We start from the raw sequence: 19,111 nt of genomic DNA on the forward strand, positions 1-19,111 counted from the left end.
TGCTTCCTGACATGATACCTTATACATATTTGAGATGAAAGAGAATAAATCTTCATAGCCTACTGCTTGAAATCCTAAACTAGTCTTAGAGGAAAGGATTTTTCTATTATAGCAGTTATAAGTAGTACAAATTAGTTTGAATTTTGGGGCATAGGCACTAAACTACTGAAAATTTGAAAGTGTTTTACTTTCTAAAATATAACAGTTTATCTTATAGAAAGTTAATTGCAGATACTTGACATGAGGGACTTCTTTTAAAAAACGTGTGATTGGATGCTCCCCTGTTTTGCTCAGTCCAAGCCACAGACCTGCTGCAAGATCCAGGACTGAGAAAGCATCCGAGCTTTCAGGAGTAATCCAAATCCCAAGTACTAAGACCAGGAAAATAGCTGCTTTGATCTTTTTAATTTAGACTTAACTGCCTATTGAAAATAATGTGATTAAAAATTATGTTCTGCAGTAAAGACTTTTCTACCACTATATACTACTTTTTTGTATTGTAAAGCAAGGAATTTCTGTTGTAGGAGATCATGGTTGACCACCTGGCACTTTATTTAGTATACTTTTCAAGGGCAACTACAGGTTGAATTAAAAGAATACGTGATTGAAGAATCTCTAGAGAAAAGAGCAATTAGATTTAGGCAAAAAATCCCATCTGTCAAATCAACAGTACAAAAGTGCTATGGCTACCTATGGCAGAAGTAGTAACGAATTTGTTTTATGGGTCTGTTGTGTGTAGCTGGGTTTTCTTACCAATTTTAAGACAATTGAAAATGCATTTTAAGGTGGAGTTAAGAGCCTTAAAAAACAGTGAAGAAACTTACAAACAAAACCCAAAACAAAACAACAAAACACAACCCACCCAGAAAAACTACTCCTCTAACCCTATAGGAATATGCATCTTCCATTTCTTCAGGCTTTGTTAATTCCTTAGTTTAATTGATTGTGCCAAAATGGGTGGTTTGGGGTTTTTTATTGGCAGGCTAGTGTGTAGCAGGTAGATGAAGTATGGTTTTAATGTGCTTATATTGGCTATAAATGTATTTGAAAGCTCTTTATGTTGTGCTCTGATTTTTGTGGGCTTTTTGTTTTTCAATCTTAGGCGTGCACTGCAGTCGACAATGATCAAAGATGGGCTCATTTACTGGCTGGTTGATATTCTAACAGATACAGATTGCCTGTCTGATTACACACTGGAGTATTCTGTTGCCTTGCTCATGAATCTCTGTCTGCGGCGTGCAGGTGTCTTGCATTTTGAATTACAACCTTATTCCAAGAAATGGATAGGGAAGACTGTGAATCTTTTTTTTCTGATATACCTGAATTCTTTCAAGTGACTATAATTAGCAGGGACTCATATGACCAGAGACATTTGAGTGTTACAATCAGTGCTTTTGAGCAGATCTCTTTCCCAAGAATCCCAAACTATGAAGAGTTAGCTTCACCAAAATCTAAAGAATTAAGAAAGCAGTTAATCAACTGAACCCTCTAAGATTTTATTCTTTTTTTCATATCCATATGTGAGGACTGGCATTCTTGCATTCCAGGCCACTTTTCAAAGGACCCTTTATACCTGAGCAAGAGATTTGTTCGTATAAAAGAAAGTCAGAACTGAGTTGAGTAATGGCAAGGAGCTTAATCTTCACCTCGTGGAGTGAAACGCTTGCATGCTTCACTTCTACTATGTAGAGAGTCTGCCCAAGAAAATAAGGTCCTGTCTATGTCCAAGAGACTTAAAAGGGGCTTAAAGTATGTTTCCCTTTAAAAAGGAAAGTAAGGTAAGGGTGAAAAATCAACTGCTTGCCATAAGCAAAATAATGCCTTCTTAAAATCCCTTTGTGTTACGTCCTGTCCCAGATTACAGCTGTATAAATCCAGAGTAACTCCACTGATTTCAGCTCAGTTACGCTGAGCAGTATTTGGCAGGAACAAGGAGTAATAGTGCTGTGTTGTAAATTATATTTAGTACTGGTTTTAAGGACTAAGAATCTTGCTCTGTTCTGATGTATTTTTTCAAGCATATTTAGGTTTTCTACTTTTGCAGGGAAGAAAATGTGTGCGAGGATCGCAAACCATGTGCTCAAAGTTCTCTCTGATCTCCTCGGCCACGAGAATCATGAGGTATTTGTACAGCAAACTTTGGGTTAATGAAAAGGTAGAAAGAAAAATTAAAGATTAAAAAAAGCAACAAAGTAAGAATTTCAAAAAAGTAAATTGGCTTTGTTTCCGTATTAGACCCTCATTTAATTAAGCAGCGTGACATTTTCCTAAAATTCACAATTATGTAAATTTTACTCAATTGGGCACTGGTCTTTCTAGACATAGTTATGTCTTTAACATATGTTGACAGCTAAGAATGAAACTCTTTTAGTTGCATAGTTATAATGCAATCCATGTGCTGCCTAATTGCAGTTTCTGATGCTGTTGAGATGTCATCTCACACCAAATCATCTCAAACTTAACTAGTTCATGAGATGAACAGTGTGTGGTGCAAACACATTATGCAAAACCTCAGGTGCAAAGAAGAAAATTTGCTTGTAGTTTTAAGGAATATTATAAGAAAGCAGTACAGTTGTGACAATCAAGCCCCAGTATCTTTTTATCTGCCACTTCATTTAACTTGCCACTTAACCATTTTGTGGTTCGTTTCTTGTCTGTCTCCAGACAAACTTGCATCTTAGATGCTAAATTAAACTACATCAGAGGAAAATGTAAAAACTATTAGTTATTTCTACCTAATACTTTTCAGCACATCACTGGTTTCCACTGTGTGCTGTACAAAGTGTTGCTTCAGCTGTCTCTGCAGAGGACCACTTCTTTAAACTTGCAGTGAAATTCAAGGCGGAAGAAAATACAGGCAAATCGGGGAGAGGCAGAATTTTTACTAGGGTAGGGTGATTCGTGATGATTGCACAAGGTGTTAGGTGACTTCTAGTAAAAATGAAATATAAACTCTGGTTTCTTACGTTTACATACAATGATTGTATCATCAAGGGGGGGGTGTTTATAATTTAAACTGAAAATAGAGAAGAAATTTCAATGAAGTGTTTAGTCCACATTTTATGAATTCATTAGAAGATGTAGATCAGTTCTTTACTAGCACTATTTTGGTTAAGATGAAACTTGGTATACTTTATTGGACTCTTTCACTAGCTTTGTTTTTATGAATGATGAAAGTTTAATACAATAAATAGTAATACAAAATAACATCCTGGTCCCTAGACTGGAGTACTTAGAAAATGCTATCATATTGTTGAAGTCTGTGCTCTAGAATGACCTTGAAATTTCCCTGAGGATGCATTCTTACAACCTAGTTTGCACCAGTGCAGCTGATAGAAGTTTTGTTATCAAAGTTGAAGGTAGAAGGCCGTGCTGTTGGGTGCCAGAAGAGCTTTCTGAGAAGCTGTGGAATCCTTGTGCAAATCCCAGTCCCTTATCTTTCCTTGCTTCCCTGGCTCCCAGCCTAGCTCATTGTTCATTTTTCCAAGGGTATAGACATATAACTTGCCAATACAAAGGGTCACGTAAGTGCTGATAAAACCTGTTGGGCAGAGGTTGCTTTCAGTAGTCATAATACAGAGCCTTAATGCTTGGCTGGTTTTTTGCCTCTGCTGAGGAGAGTAACAGGCAGCAGAGTGAGAGGATGTTTGAAGCTGCTACAGCTTTTATCATCCTGCCTAAAGCTAAAACGCTTAAAGCCTGTCTTGAGTTTATGCTGACGCAGTCTTGTCCCTGTTCTTTGTCCTCGTTTTTGTACTGCCAGTAGTGTTTGTCAGAAACTAACCTTTTTCTGCTTCTCTCTTTCTTCTTCTTCTTCTTCTTCTTCTTTTTTTTTTTTTTTTAGGGCTCAGTCACTTTGCAAGTATGCATCTTCAAAAGGGGTGAGGGGGAAGTTGGCATGCAGCAGTACTGATTTAGATCAACCATATCACAGTATATTTGCATCCTAAAACTTCACTGCTTCCCGAGTGGGAATTTTTGCAAGTGCAGGCTAGCCTGATTAAACTCTCTGAAAATAGTTGTTCTGCACCTTCACCCTTAAATTTGGGTTATAGTCAGCTGGAGTGAATGTAAGAGTGTTTCTTATGTGGTATGATTATTTCTTCCTCTTAGATACAACCATACGTGAACGGAGCACTGTACAGCATTCTTGACATCCCTTCTATCCGAGAAGAAGCTAGAGCAATGGTAATAAAGTACTGCTTTGCATAGCACAAAGGTTAATGCATATGCCAAAGATGGCATGCACACAGGTTGAGGGGTTGTGAGGTAGGAGCCATGGCGTTCTGAGAAGGGAATCCACAAGACGCCCCCCACCTTTTGATATTCAGGCAGGTGTGAATGCATGTCTCAACCACTTTTGCCATATTTGGCCTTTTCCCAGAAGTGGAGCCCCAGCAGTGTGAAGGATTCTGTCTAAATTGTAGATTAAATGTGTTATTTTAGAACAGTTGTCAATCTAGCATTTTGTAAACTGGATGTGGCCTGTGAGATGCTTTAATCTGACCTGCTACTTCTTCCCCTTATTTAACTCATTCTGCACAGTTAATAGCCACTAAGAGGATGAGTTCCTCTTGCTGCCTTTGTTTCTGCCTGGTACAGACATAGTTAGCTGGGGAAGGCAGCAAGAGGTAGGTTTTAGCAGAACTAGGAATTGATATCCTGTGAAAGGAGACATAATTGTTATCAGATGTTTTACCGCACAGAGAGTTGGAAGTCATCTTAAATGGTTAAAGACACAACATCAAGCCCATAAGGGGCCACAAAGAGAGAAACTGGGTTTAGGAGAAGGTCAGAGTTGGTCCTGCTTTTTGCTTTCCTTCTGTGAACCTTGCACCGTTGTCTCTGTGAATGCAAATTTGCCTTTTCTGTGTCCTACTGTGGGCTGAGTTCATCAGGCAGAAGCAGCAGATCTATGGTAAAAATTTGCCGTTCATTTTGAATACTTCTGTATTTAAACCTAGAAGCCTCTAGACAGCATATATCCATCTTTATCATATGGATAAAATAGAGTGCTTAGAGCTGGGCACGGTGGTTTGTTTCACACCGCCTCTGTTTTTCCTTACCAAAAAAATAACATTTTAGCTAACAAAACTCTGTCACTTTGGTCACATGAAATACTGATATAGCAATGTTTTCCACTACATCCAGGGAATGGAAGAAATTCTGCGCTGCTTTATCAAGGAAAGAAACGCAGAGATGATCCGGCAGATTGAATTTATTATCAAGCAGCTCAATTCAGGTCAGAAGAACAGATGCAGCTATCTGAGCTGTAAATCTTTCACAAAAGCCGTAAGAAAGCTCATGTTTTAACTTGGCATTGAGCCTCTCAACAAATAACAATAGTGTGATGGTCTGAGAGGGGGTGAATAGTGAATGTCAGGATTTGAATGTCAGATTTATTTTAAAATTTCATTTGGTGTTACCATTATAAAGAAGAAATAAAAGGCTGAGTAGGTCTCAGTTCCAAAGTTTTGGGATTGTAAATAGAATGACCTTGACTGGTTTCCTTCATGCCAGTAGCCTCATAGTAATGAGAGACTGCTGTCAACTGCAAAAATAAACAGATGATACAATTTGTGAAGTAGGATTTAGGGACTAGGTCTGTCTCTGCTCCTCTCTTGCTCTGTTGAGGAGTGTAGCTTTGTTATCTGAAATGGCTTATCTTGAATAGGGGGCAGAGACCATCCTTTCTGGAGAGTATGTTGACGGGTCCCAGGAGTTGTAGATGCTGTGTTAATACAGACAAGTATGAGGAGGTGGAATACTTACTGTGGCTGAAGGGAGGGCTGGAGAAAGAGAAAGCAAATAATGAAAAGGAGGTGAATTCTGATTATTTTTTTCTGTACAGTAAAAATACAAGTTTGACTGCTTGCTTTGGCTTTTGGAAAGAGCAGAAGACAGCATTTTCTTATGGTTCTGGCTTGTAAAAAGAACAAATAAAGTATTTAAGTCCTATTGCCACTATGCAGTAGCTGTTAACCAAGGTTATAGAATTGCTCCTCTTCTACCTGTGGATGGTATTTTCTAAACGTTTTGCCTGATCGGTGGGTAAAAGTTGACCATACAGACTTCCAGCATAAGCCTGACTGCTTTTTTTCTAAGGAAATTAGTTACAATAAACATTCTATGTATAAAAGAGTATAATCTTGAAGTGTTTATAGGGAGAAGTAGAGTCTTTTATTAAAAATTAGTTGAAAAATAGACAAACTTGCAAGTGAACAAACTTAGTTCAAGTCTTGTCAGTGAATACAGAGAGACATCATAGTGGAATTTATGAGAAAAGAACTATTCCAGAGTGTTTCTGTTTCTGCCATTTTCCCAAATATGAATTGATTTCAGTGACTTCTAGAATGCTTTATGGGAACAAATAATTCCAATAGGTGTCTTGAACAATGGGATGTCTGTGTGACAAGCAAGCTAAATCTTACTTTTCAAAAGAGGGGCAATAACTAGATATTCTGTTAACTTGTACAATACTCCATTCTTTCTAGAAGAGCCATTAAATGATAGTATTATATCTGACGATGAAGAGGAAGAGGAGGATGTGGACGTAAGTATAAAGGCCTTCTGGCACCTTTTGGAAAAATCCTTAACCTTCTAGACAGAAAGTATTTGTGTCAATAAACCAGACTTTGTTTTTTGGCAGGTTTTGGTTTTGGTTTTTACTTTTATTTAATTATACTTGCATTAACAAGAAAATTGGATCTGTTTCAATTACCTTTTCTTCATTTGAAGTCCTACTCTTTTATTCTGGCAAGTCACCACCTCTGTGATAACTAAGGGATTATGGCTTGAAATAAGTAAAGAGATTAGGAGATTCTGCAACAGTAGAAATCTTGCTTTCAAGCAGACCCATTTCAGCAATTAAAAATAAAGGAAGCAAATTAACACATATATTACTAGAATAGTTTATAAACAGGTTGTCACTTTTTCTTAAGGTATTTTCTGTTCAGGGTGTGACTTCTTTTGCTGTTTAGAAACTTTGAAACATATTTAATACATTGTATGTAATGAAGGAAAACAGTAATTACAAATTAAAAAGAAAGAAAAGAGAGAAAGTAAGCATGAGAAACTATATCATAGTAAATATAAACTTGTTAGCTGTGCATTTACAGCTCTGCTAATAAATGCATTTTATACCAATACTTCAGCATCTTTTAAGAAGCTGTCTTCATAGAGTAATGGGATCCCAGGTGTAGACAACACAGTATATTCGGTCATCTAAATTAACAAGCAAAGCAAGGTGTAAATTACGTGAGGGAAATGTTCAACCCAGTCTACACTGGTCATGTTGTCATTGCTACGCCACCATAAGTGCATGCAAAGGGTTTGAAAATACACTTTGTAGGGAATAACATGGGAGTTTTATCTGAAAAATCTACCACATAGCGTTTTTCTTTTATTGAGAAGTCTTTAAGTGGATGTGTATGTACACCTACATTTATGTAATGTATTTTTCCTGAAGAAGTCAGTGACTTGGAGAGCTAATGATCTCTGCAAAATGTTCAACGTTCTTGTATTAGAAATATTACTGGAGAACATATTTACCAAAAACCAAGATTTTAGACAAAACATAAGTTTTGGTCCTGAACCAACAAAGAATAAGACACAAAACTTACCAAGTCAGTTGCATCCATGATCTACTAGGTTGTTGCACATTAATGCTAGTAAACAGTGATAACCAAGCTACAGTCTAAAACTTGCCTTGTTACTGCAGGGTGACTTAATGCATTTTCAAGTGCTCATTGAGCCTTTTATGTTTTGAAAGCAGAGAAAAATGTAAATATCCCAGTTGTAACAGGTGTAGTGCCCGCTCAGCTGCTGTCGGGTGCAGCATTTGCAGGATCCACCCTTTGCCTGGCAGCGTCCAGGGTAGTTTTGCACCAGTTGCATTATTTAGCTTGTTTCTGTGTTGTGGCACAATAGGTGGTGAACATGTGAACTAATTACCCTTGTGACTGCCTAAATTTAGGGCTATGTGGAAACTAAGTTTAGAGCTACAAGGAAGTTTAATTTAACAATTGGCTCTCCCCCTTTTGTTGCAAGGGAGTAAACTGTTTTTTTTCTAATAGGATTAAGATTATTGTAATTGTTTCACCTCCTGCAGCCCTGAAGTGAGTTTTCAGTAATCTTTCCACTGCTCCCATCTGAAATCAATGCTTTGGTGTGCAAGATATGCTTTCTGCGTTATATTATAATATCATTATAATAATCATTATAACTTCCCTTTATTATGCTGCTTAACACCCTTAAACTGGTGTTCCAAGGGTTTGGGTGTCCTAGGTGTATCGTGAGAATCCAAGGTGGTGATACTTTCGCTTGAACTCTAGAATACTTTTTTGAAGGATACTGTGTTCTGTTGGGAAAGCAGAGAGATAAGGAGCTCCTTCGTGAAAGGTGTGGCATTGAATTGCATGATAGTGTTGAGCACTTCTGTTACTTTACCTGCTCTTGGGAATGAAAGGAAGGTGAATTCTCCTATTCAGTCATACCCCCTAGACAAGTTGTTGCTGCTCACAATCCCAGCCAAGGCTTTAGGTCAAATAATTTTGAAAGGCATTTTTACCACTGAACCATCATGTGGTTAAAACAGACTTCTGTCGCTTCTTCCGTGAATCAAAAATAACTAGTGTTTTGAAACGGAGAAGTGTCCAATTTGTTTTTCGTTAGCTTTGCCGTTGCATTAAAAAGACAAAGTCTCATTAAGCCAATTGTAAAACTCTTTCTAGTGTAACATTAATTGTGGCATGTTCTAAATCTTTATTGCTGGTGGCAACTATAATTCTGTCCTGCTTCAAGGATGCCTGGTTTCTTAGTCTCTTGGTTTAGAATAGTTTGCAAACAGCATGGCAGCAAAATGCTACACGAAATGCATGATGTTATGTTGTTAAATAAGCAAAGATCTGTTGACTCACTGCCTCAGTGCTTGGAGCCCTCTTGTATTTTGGAAATGCAGTGAGTTATTGTTCTTTGGGGTTCTGTGATAACATCTGATGTTGTGATCTGGCAACAAAGTTTTGGAAAACTTTATCAGAATCTTGCCTTTATGTAACTTTTAAACTACTACGAACTGAATGTATTTCAGAATATGTTCATATATTGCCAATTTAGTGGCATGCATTCAGGCTGCTTACTGATATTATAGTGTTGCTGATCCACTCAATACCAGTATTTATACCTGCACAACTTAAGAAACAACAAAATTACTCTTATACAGACTTAGTTTGCAGGTTTTGCCTCAGCTTTTACTGTTTCGAAAAGTTTGTGTGCAAAGGTTCCCATGCTGTTACTATTACCTTTCATGTTTTTTTGCTTTTATCTGCATTTAATTTAGAGTTGTTGAATTCTCTCTTGGCTTTGAGCAGATCTTATGGTAATGACTTTCTCCTAAACACCACTGCCAAGATGTAGTTGAGCCTGCTGGAGGGTAGTTCTGAGACTTCTAAGGGCATCATACACTCAGAAGTTTTGTAATGTGTGACAGTGGAGCATATAAACTGAATAAAAATGTCTGTGTGCATACTGTTGTTCAGAAATAAATGGACTTTCAGGTGTACCTGAGCTTTTAATTGACTAGTGTAGAGTTCAGGATGCCCTGGCTTCTGCAGTACTTATCCACCTTTATGTTAGCCATCTGGGGTGTGTTGACAGCCACAGTTACAGTGCATATTTTCTGGTGCTTAATATTCTCTTGACTGTTCTGTTAAATACTAACTTAATTTATCTTCAGTATTTGATCTTTACATCTGCTTTTTATTTGACTTGGACCATCTTTAAAAGCTGCTTATAAAAGTAAATACATGATATCGTCACTCTAATTCAAAAGTTTAGTTACAAATTGGAGCTATGTTAGATAACTGTATGGTGACGATTTATCAGACGCCCTCTGATGCCCTGCCACTCAGCACCTGGAATAAAATCAGTAAACTGCAGTGTGAAAATACACTTCAGCTAGAGAGTACATCAAAACAAAGACAGCTTAATCACAGACCTAATTGCAGGACTTCAAGCCATTACATTAAAGGACTTAGCTGCCAATGTCTGCTGCAGCCTTAGAGTAACAGGTGAACAGGGCACCAGTTGTGTTATTTCAGTGATGGAGTGACAGTACATCTGTCAAAGCTCTTTTTCTGTACAAGGAGGCAGAGGAGGAACTTGTTCAGGCTCAGTTACCTGGTATGTTAAATAATGTCGGAGAGCGAGGTTGGCAGGGAGAGGTACTTCCCAGAAACGATAAGCTGGCATCCTCTGTCCAGCAAAACGTGTCAGCCAGAATAATGGAAGAGGTGGAACCTGGGGAAAGCAAGGCGATCTGTGAGAAGTTAAATACATCATGCATGCAGAGGGCTGGATGAAAGATCAGGGTGATGTTCTGACTGTAACATGTAAGAGAGACAGAGCAGGCAGTCTTCTGTAAAGCATCCTTGAAGAAAACTGTTAGCTCTTGATGCTGCATTAATGTACCATATTAAAAAATATATATCCACCAGACTATTTATAAAGCATATCTGCAAATATTATTTTTTTTCAAAGTACAGTATATTGTGGCATTTGGAGTGTGGGGTTTTTGCTTTGATATAGGTGATTGTTGCTTAGCCTACTAGTGTTTATCTGTGTGTTTTCCATTATCTGGGTTATTTTTCACACCTACCCAGCTTCCCAGGTAGTTAGGAGTTGATTGTAACTTACCTTGCTTTGGAGAGAAAGGCAAATTGAATATCGTCCTGAGATCCTACACAGCCTTATCTCCTATGGCTAGGCATCTAGAGAATGCATCTTTAGGAGGAGGAAGAGGATTAACAATTTGGTATCTTCAAAGCACTTACAGAAAAACTAGGGCTTTTATTAAATCCCCATATGTGAACAAATACATTATGGAAAAGTTTTCCTCTAAACCTTAGAACACTGTGGCTTATTGGTAGTATTGCTGTAGCTGCTTCAGTTAGATTTCACACAGAAGCATCTAATGTCTCTTAAGTTTAACTACAGCATCAGAAGCACTGGCACAAGGCTGTCAGATGTGACTTGGGACCTGTGGGAGGCTTGCACCCTTTCAGAGCCACAGTGGAACACCAGGCGGGATATTTCAAAGTAGCATTGGATGGTACTGTGGGCTACTGAACTGAGCCCTTTGTGTCCGTACTTTTTATCTCTGCTTGACACCTGTGAATGAGGAGGTGATGAGCAATGAGAATAACTACATCAAAACAAAAAATTGGGGTTTTTTAAAGCTATTTGGTACAGGGTCGTTGAACTTGAAAAAAGGCAAGCCTGTAGAGCTCTGGGGAAGCCAACACCTACTTGGTCTGAGCGATGGTAGCCTTGTTATTTGCACAAGACAAAGACTGGAATCAGTCAACCATTTCCATTGTAGGAAATACCTTCCCTGTACACACTTCCATTGTTGTTTTTTTTTCCTCATGCTGTTTTTGTAGAGTACTGTCCAAGCGTCCATATTATCAGCTAATCTTTGTGGTAGAAAGTATTTCTTACTTTGGATATTTAAAACTATTTGAGTCTAAATCTCACTAAAGTGGAAATGGTTTTTATTTTCTTTGTGCTCCAGGGCTCATCAAAGTTTCGTGGCTGTTGTTTTTAATTGAGTTTATGCCAGGCTGTCCGCACTGCTGTTACAATATACCTTACTGGAATGATTCATTTATGTCACAACCTGTTTCAAAAGCAAAGCATGTTTTCTTCATCTGGGGTGGGTCATATTTAGGGTATCTTATGCAGCACAGAAGAGACAAACAAAAATACAATCTTGTTTTTGAATTACTACTTTTGGTTTGCTGGAGGTGTCCCTCAAATTTTAAAATTTCCTGGCTTGTACATCTGTAGAAGCTGTAGAACTTCTATGAAAGATGAATCACTCATACAAGAAACAGGCACAGGAGAGTGATTTCTTGGTACTTTTCACTTGAGAAGTTGATTACATTTGGTTTTTGTGGAATAAAGTCAACAGAGGATTGTTGCCGTCTTGTAAGATATTTGTATCCTAAAGTACTGGTTCCAAGAATTTTGTACCAGCCCCATATTGTCAGCTTTAAAGCTTCCTTGCAAACCCGAGTAGCTGCTGCTACCACTTCACACTGCTCTAAAACCAGCTACTGTCAGACACCCATGGTCTCACCGTTCAGGAACCACTGCCTGAGGAGGGCTTTTGAATGCCCAGCAATAAGGATTTTTGTCTTGAGTGATTAAAAATCATGCCTCTGTTTCTTGGAAATGAATAATAAAATGTTAAGAGGAGGTCCCTGCTGGGGAATAAACAGCAATAAATCACTTCAGTGTTTTTGTCAAGATAGAGGGACATACCCCGAAGTGCTGAATATGCGTATGGGCATTTTCGGTCTCATGGAATGCTACCATTATGTTCAGGAAAGACTATGAACTGTATTAAGATGTGCTTACTTTATTTTTACCGCTGGTTGTTATAATCTGACTTAAATTTATGCTTTTATTAGTGTCAGATGATACTGAAACGTAATAAGATCCAGGCAGGTTTTGTAACAAGTTTCTTACCATCAGCTTTGCTTGAATGTTAACTTTCTTGTGCCCCTTTTTTTTTTTTTTTTTTTTTTAAGAATTACTTACCATAAGTTTTAATTGGTTTTTTTTCTTTAAGGCAGGGGTAGCCTTTTTTCTCAACCTCCAGTGAGGCTGAGAAATGCCATCAGGTTGGTCTTTTTCAGTCTGTACTGTATGATTAGATTGACTTGGACAGATCTGCAAAAATTAAAACTCCAAACTTCATACCAGCTGCTTGTTAAGGATGGAGCATTGCATCTCTCCAGACTAGCGTGCCATGTTCTACAGAGATACTAATGACTGAGATTTTTCCTGAACTTTTATTAGGTCAAACAAGAAATACTTATTTGGGATTGGAAATTTAAAGAACAACTTTTGAAATGCATGCTGTATTTTTTTGGTGTAGCATTTGTGGGAAAAAGGGGTGGGTTGTTGGGTTTTTTCCTCAGGATTCTTTAGTTTCTGGTTATATCAAAAGGTTTGTTGAATTTGTCTTCAGATGTCTGCATTTTTGGAGGAAAATGCTTGTACATTACCATTTATGTGTGCAGTACTGACAGTCACTTATATGGACAGTGTGTGTCATCCAAGTGACTGCTGAAAAGAGCTAAATTTGAAATTAAAACTTTTTGGAGCCTGGGCTCAAATAACTTGCATGTTGCTGTTGCAGGACCATGACATCATGGAGGCTGATCTGAATAGAGGTGAGGTTTTGCAGCCTCAACTGGGAGAGCTTGCAGGAGAGAAGCTGCTAACAACTGAATACTTGGGAGTGAGTACCACTCATTAGGATCTTGAAATAAATTGATTTGCTGGATTAAGTGTCTAACTTCAGTAGCTAATTACTTTCTAAAATCTTTTCTTCAGTTTGTTGCTTGAAGAGCTGGGTTCTACCCACAAAATGCTGTGACTCTTTCACAGTCTATTTTATTAGCTGCTGTTCAGAGGAAATAAAATAAGCTTGAGAAAGGTAGCTACCCTGTCCTAGATGGTGGTCAGGCTGTGGCTTAATAATAAGCTAAAGGTAGCCTTAGGGTTCTAGTGCTATGTTAGTGCCTGTGGGCACACAAAGCAAAGTGCTGAGCAAGTTAATACTGGAACACTCTGCTGGTCTGAACTTATTTGGGGGGGGGGGGGGAAGTTGAAAAGTTAACTGCTCCTGCAGGTGTTATGCCAGATCAAGTACTGTATATCTTACCTCTAGCAACAAAACCCCATCAGGTAAAAAAGCGTAAAATTTGCATGAATGCCGTTTAGTGTGCTGTGACTAATTCAAGATAAATGCCTTCTGGATCCTGGAGTCCATAGGTCTACCGGTGCTGATGCCGGAAGCATGACCTGACATAAGATGTCATGGAACAGCCTACAGTGACTCCAGGGAATTTTATCTAGTTACACCAGAACGCACTTTAGTTTCTGATGCAATATTCTATAGAATTTTCTCTGTGGCTCCAGTTACCTGTCTTTCCACTGCATTCTTTCTTCCCCTCCCCGCCCCCATTTATTTCTTGTGTATCAGATAATGACTCATACTCCAAAAACCAAGAAGAAGCTGTTTTGTGGTGTCCATCAGAGTATAGATGAGCCTCTCCAGAGACCTGTGACGCCAGGTTATCACAGAACTGTGTACCTGATGTAAGTCCAAACAAATGAGACTATATTTTATTTTTTTAAGCTCCTTTAAAAAAGCAACAAAAAACCACCAACGGTGTCTCATAAATAAACCTTCCCTACCCTAAGAGCACATTGCCATTGTAATTCCTTAAAGATCATCTCCAAAGAAAGGAGAATATTGTAGGTGGGGAAAGGTCTATTGGCTGACATCACATACTTGGAATTGCTGAGTAAACATTTACTGATCGGTTTGATTTAGATTTGCGTTATATCCTGCGTGTTTGTAGTCCTTTCATCTCCTCATAATATGTTCTATTGCTGAGTTGCATGGAGTGTCTAAAATGCTGGGGATCTTCCACTTTATAAGCAAAAAAGTATATTGCTCTGGGGAGATTTGCTGCCCACCCATAAGAGGACAGATTAAAAAGAAAATGGGAAAGACAACAATTTGTTATGTTGGATTTCCTGCTTTGGAAGAAAGATATTTTCTAGCGGGAGGGTCTGTGACACCTTGCTTTTGGCATGGTTGGGATCAGAGGTAGAAGGCTGCATTGTAAATGGAATAAAGAAATCTTACGCTACAGAGCTCCTTGAATATGCTCTGCCTCCTGTTAGAACAAGTGTATCTTAATATTTTAATATCTGAAACGGGACTTCTTTTCACTGTCATGACTGAGGAAGCAAAATCCCAATGAGATCTCAGATTTAAATGATTTTTTACTTGCTGTTGCATACAGTTTTGGATTTGACCAAATCCAGGTAGCTACAATACAGGCAGCAGTTTATCATGAGGATTTAATGTTTTCATTTCTGCAGATACTTAAGCTGAGAGTCTACAAGTCACTTTAACAAAGTATAGATAGTAGTACTCAAAAGTCACAGAATTGGTATAGCCAAGTACATTAAAATGTGTGGGTAACTTCAAGTACAACAGTGTAATGAAAGTAGGACGTAGAGGTGGTTCTTAGAAGAAGGTGTAAGTCTTGAAGACTGTCCTGTGTTATCCTCCCTGCCACTCTTTACTTTCATGTTCATAATTTCTATTTCTTCAAATACTTTTCTTCCTTATTTTAGTGTGGAAGATCCATACAGAAAACAGTGAGGACTGATTTAGGCTGTAGTTACACAGGTGTAGTTGAATCTAATCAAAGCCTACAGTTTAGGATAGGGAGTGGTCACAGCTTTATCTTGCCCATGTTCGCTTATTCCCCCCCCCTCCTTCCCTGTCTTCTGCTGGCATTAGCATTCATACAAGCAGGTGATCTGACTGGGAACCCTCCTGAGTCATCCAAATACATCTTTTTGGCAGCTGTGCCATTCATAGGGGATTAAATTGATTATGTTACCAGGGCCTTAGAATGGACAAGTGTAACATACCAGATCTGGGCATGGAAAAAACCCAGGAAGGCATTTCTTTTTTAAAAAAGCAAGATGAATGAAGTGCACAGTTCCAAAGCAGAAGAAGAACCTTTGGCTATCCCAGGGCAGAATTTGGCTTGAATAGTCTTGATTCTTCTTCTGAGGACTAGCCTGGAAACAATGTCGTGTGTTTGAGCATGACACCTACTTCTACCTGGTATAGCCTGAATGCAGATTTGGAGTTTTTACTTTGTGTCCTTTCTCACAGTGGTCAGCTCTTGCAGCAGCATCATGGCCATAGCTTTTGCAAGCCCTCTCCCTGTACGTTAAATGTGTACGTGTGTGTTTGTGTATAAGAAGAAAACAGGAAATAATACAAACTCCTATTATTAGCATAGTGACTATCTAATCATTTTCCTGCAGTCCTGCAAAAGAACTGCAGGCCTTAAAAATCTAAACTGGCTAATACACAGCTAATATACACAGTAAAGTGCCACTTTACTGTGGGGTCAGTGTTACTGAGTTCAGGGTCCCACTTCCCCTGCAATGTCTTGCCCATGGTGAGCTAGGAGACCTGGACTGATTCTGTGGAATCAGTTAGGGTAATTTACAAAGGGTTTTTTCAGGAGTAAATTTTAGTTACCATTAGGAGTGTCTAAGCATTACATTCCTACTTTGTGTGAAAAACAAGCTTGTGAAAACAAAGTGACTTTCCTAGGAAAGTCAGAAGAACGTTGGCAAACCTTGGGGAGTGTCTTTTATTTCCTGGTGCCATGTAGAGCACTGCAGTTTAAGCATCAGAAATAATCTCTAGGAGTGATTGTGTGTGTCTCTACCACCATCTACCCAGGCAGTACTTTTACTTAACAGTATCTTGGGATACCAGAGTGACGCTAGTTATGTATTTTGTCAAAACTGAATCTCCTTATCAACAGCTGTGTAGCTCTTACTCCTTCAAGACAGCTTCAGGTCACTGCTGGGTGCATATTAAGATCCCTTTTCTACTGTACTGGTTCTGGTAGCTTTGGGTGTGAGAAGTGTTAGTTTAATGGTGTAAAGCAGTCTTTACAGGTTGCCTCATTGTGCATACTAGGGAGGAAAAATGTAAACAGCAGAAATCTAACATGGTGAAAATGTGAAATGAATTTCCCTCCTGCTCTGGCCATATGGTAGAAATATGAGTGTTTGGTGCTCCCATGTTTTAGCAGGGAGCATGAGATACCACCCTGAATTAGAATTTTGTGCTTTACATCTAACCAATTTGTGTGCAAGAAAACTACTAGATTTTACAACAGGAAAGGACAAGCTTTTGATAGCTTTTGAGTTGTTCCAATTTTAGTACAAATTAATTTACTAAAATGAGAAAATACTCCTTTAGGAAGCCTTGCAAAAGCAAGGCAATAAACGTGACCAAATCTTAACTGCCTTAGTTTGAAAACAATATCTAACTGTATTTCATATTTAAAATAATTTAAGTGTATCAGATCAAATGGCGTGAAAAATGTCAATTTTTTGCTTGTATGCAGCTTATCTACCCAGGGACAACCAGGATAGTTGATCTGAATTATCTGAAGTTTTGGATTCAGCAGGGTAGTTAAACTACATTAAAAAATTGTGTAAATACTTGCATTCAGAATTGAAGTGAATATAACTTGTTTGAAGCTCTTCATGTGAGACTCGATGTAACGCAGTCCGTTTAAAAAACATTGTGAAAGCGGAAGCGGTTGATGGAGATACTACAACGTATCTCTTTGAGTTGTTGGTTGATACCTCCAAAAAGGGAGGAGGGGGGATTTCTAGTGCTGAATAGAAGTATTCACACAGAAAATTAATGCAGAATAGCCACTGCACATGTAGCAGCTATTCCATGCTAATTTTTCTATGACTTCCCAGTGCAGACAAGGCTCTAGTTACTTCAGATGAATTGTCATGGGATCCCTGTATGGACAAGCTCTTGCTGTATGGAGCTGAGGGAGCCAGGAAATACTGGAAAGCTGCCTTTTTTTCCCTTCCTCTTTAAATAGTCACTGGCTGAGATCACTCAAGGGGAACTGAACTACTTAATATTCTGCTAGCTGTTTCCTTAGAAACTGATTTAGTTGTAAAATCATAAACTGCCTCCTTGGACTTGCATCCTTTCTAACTAGAAATGTAGTCTGGTTACTTCAACTTGATATTGGGCAGGGAAATTTTCTGTGTCTGCCAACTTCTTTTCGCAAGCTTTTCACACTTCTCTTGCTTCTGCTGTGTTTTATTGCTTATTACTAAGCCATCTTGTCCCTGTTCTGCCCTTCAGCTACTCCAGTTTCTCATTGATCCACCTCACTTGGGAAACCAACAGGTTCTACTGATCTACTTTGCTTTAAGTCTGCATGCATATTGCTCTGTCAAGTGAAATTCTTGTAATATTCAGGAGCAAATCTTAAATCCTTGAAAAAGCTAAGTATTGAAGACCTCTCAGGCCCAATGCTATGGTCTTTTTCTTTAAGTGTCCCGCTGGTATTTTGGGTTTTCAGACTGCAAGGAGTTACGGTTTCCTTTCCTTGGCTCCTTTATTGCAGTAGGAAAAAGTGTTAATTTCAAATATGTCTAACATCAGCTGGTTTGGGGGAGCTACAGTCATGCATTTAAATTATGTCATTAGCACTAGTTTGCAATATGAAATATAAAATAATTTCAATTTCTTCTGTATCATTTCAGGTAATTAGAAGAAATTAGAATTTACTGTCATACAACTTTTTATACTGCAAAGATTCATCACCCTGCATTCTCCTTTCTTCTCCAGGCCAGAAAACGATACCAGTTCTTGTCATGATAGGGATGAGAAGCTGCAGTCTCTGCTGGATGATCATCCTTCCGTTTGTGGTGGGAGCAGGTCCAGCATCTCTGACGTCTGCATTTCCCCTTCATGTAAGATGCTTTGTGAATGCTGTTGATAACTTTTGCTGTCTTTCTTGACTGGGGCAGGCGTCTGGGGCCTGGCTTGTGCGTTGTAGATAGGTTTTCTTTTTTAAATGTAGCCTTGGAACTGGCTCTCCATTTATAGACCTTGAGACACGCAGTCGGATTTTGGCTTGAGCTGAATGAATGGCTACAGAAGGTAATGTGTGGTCAGCTGAGACCAACGGGTCTTACTTGCCTCGCTCCATCTTGCTTCCTGTGGAAGCACCAAGGATCATACCCAAGGCTTCCGATGTGCAAAGTATACTGTATTTCACTCCACGATGTCCTCTGCCTAGGGAAGGAGCTGCAGCCCAGAGACAAGTGCACTCCCCGACAGGCAAAGCCCCTTATTTAATCAAATATACCCTTGTTTGGATCTAAATGAATCACTGTCTGCTGGCACCTGCAGGCTCTGTTGGCTAGACCTCTGTATTAAAGTTGAAGGCAGCTGCAGTTATCTGCTTAGATTTGCAACTACATTCAAACCATAAAAGGTTGTGGAGGATGGGAAGCCCTGTGCTGTATAGCTACATTGTGGATGCTGCTGCTAAACATTCTGTCCTTGCAACTTAAACTGAAATGAATGCGAACTCAGCTGGACCTGAGAGCTCAGAAACATGTGATGGAATTTAAAAGGTTATAGGCTTCTGACATACTCTAT

General features: G+C 38.7%; 1 protein-coding gene across 6 annotated transcripts in view; it reads left to right on the plus strand.

Annotated features, from left to right (window-relative positions):
* The window catches only part of ARMC9 (armadillo repeat containing 9), a 67,532-nt gene that overhangs the window by 36,258 nt on the left and 12,163 nt on the right, over positions 1-19,111 (plus strand). For 5 of the 6 annotated variants that reach the window (XM_055723694.1, XM_055723696.1, XM_055723697.1 and 2 more), the window contains 8 exons: positions 1,103-1,242; positions 2,045-2,121; positions 4,114-4,188; positions 5,152-5,242; positions 6,495-6,553; positions 13,205-13,306; positions 14,054-14,169; positions 18,293-18,417. In XM_055723694.1, coding sequence (XP_055579669.1) covers positions 1,103-1,242; positions 2,045-2,121; positions 4,114-4,188; positions 5,152-5,242; positions 6,495-6,553; positions 13,205-13,306; positions 14,054-14,169; positions 18,293-18,417 — 785 coding nt within the window. The remainder of the gene's footprint in view (positions 1-1,102; positions 1,243-2,044; positions 2,122-4,113; positions 4,189-5,151; positions 5,243-6,494; positions 6,554-13,204; positions 13,307-14,053; positions 14,170-18,292; positions 18,418-19,111) is intronic. The other variant, XM_055723698.1, reaches the window with a different exon arrangement.

Source organism: Falco cherrug, chromosome 11, assembly GCF_023634085.1.
Source record: "Falco cherrug isolate bFalChe1 chromosome 11, bFalChe1.pri, whole genome shotgun sequence".
NCBI classification, from domain to species: Eukaryota; Metazoa; Chordata; class Aves; order Falconiformes; family Falconidae; genus Falco; species Falco cherrug.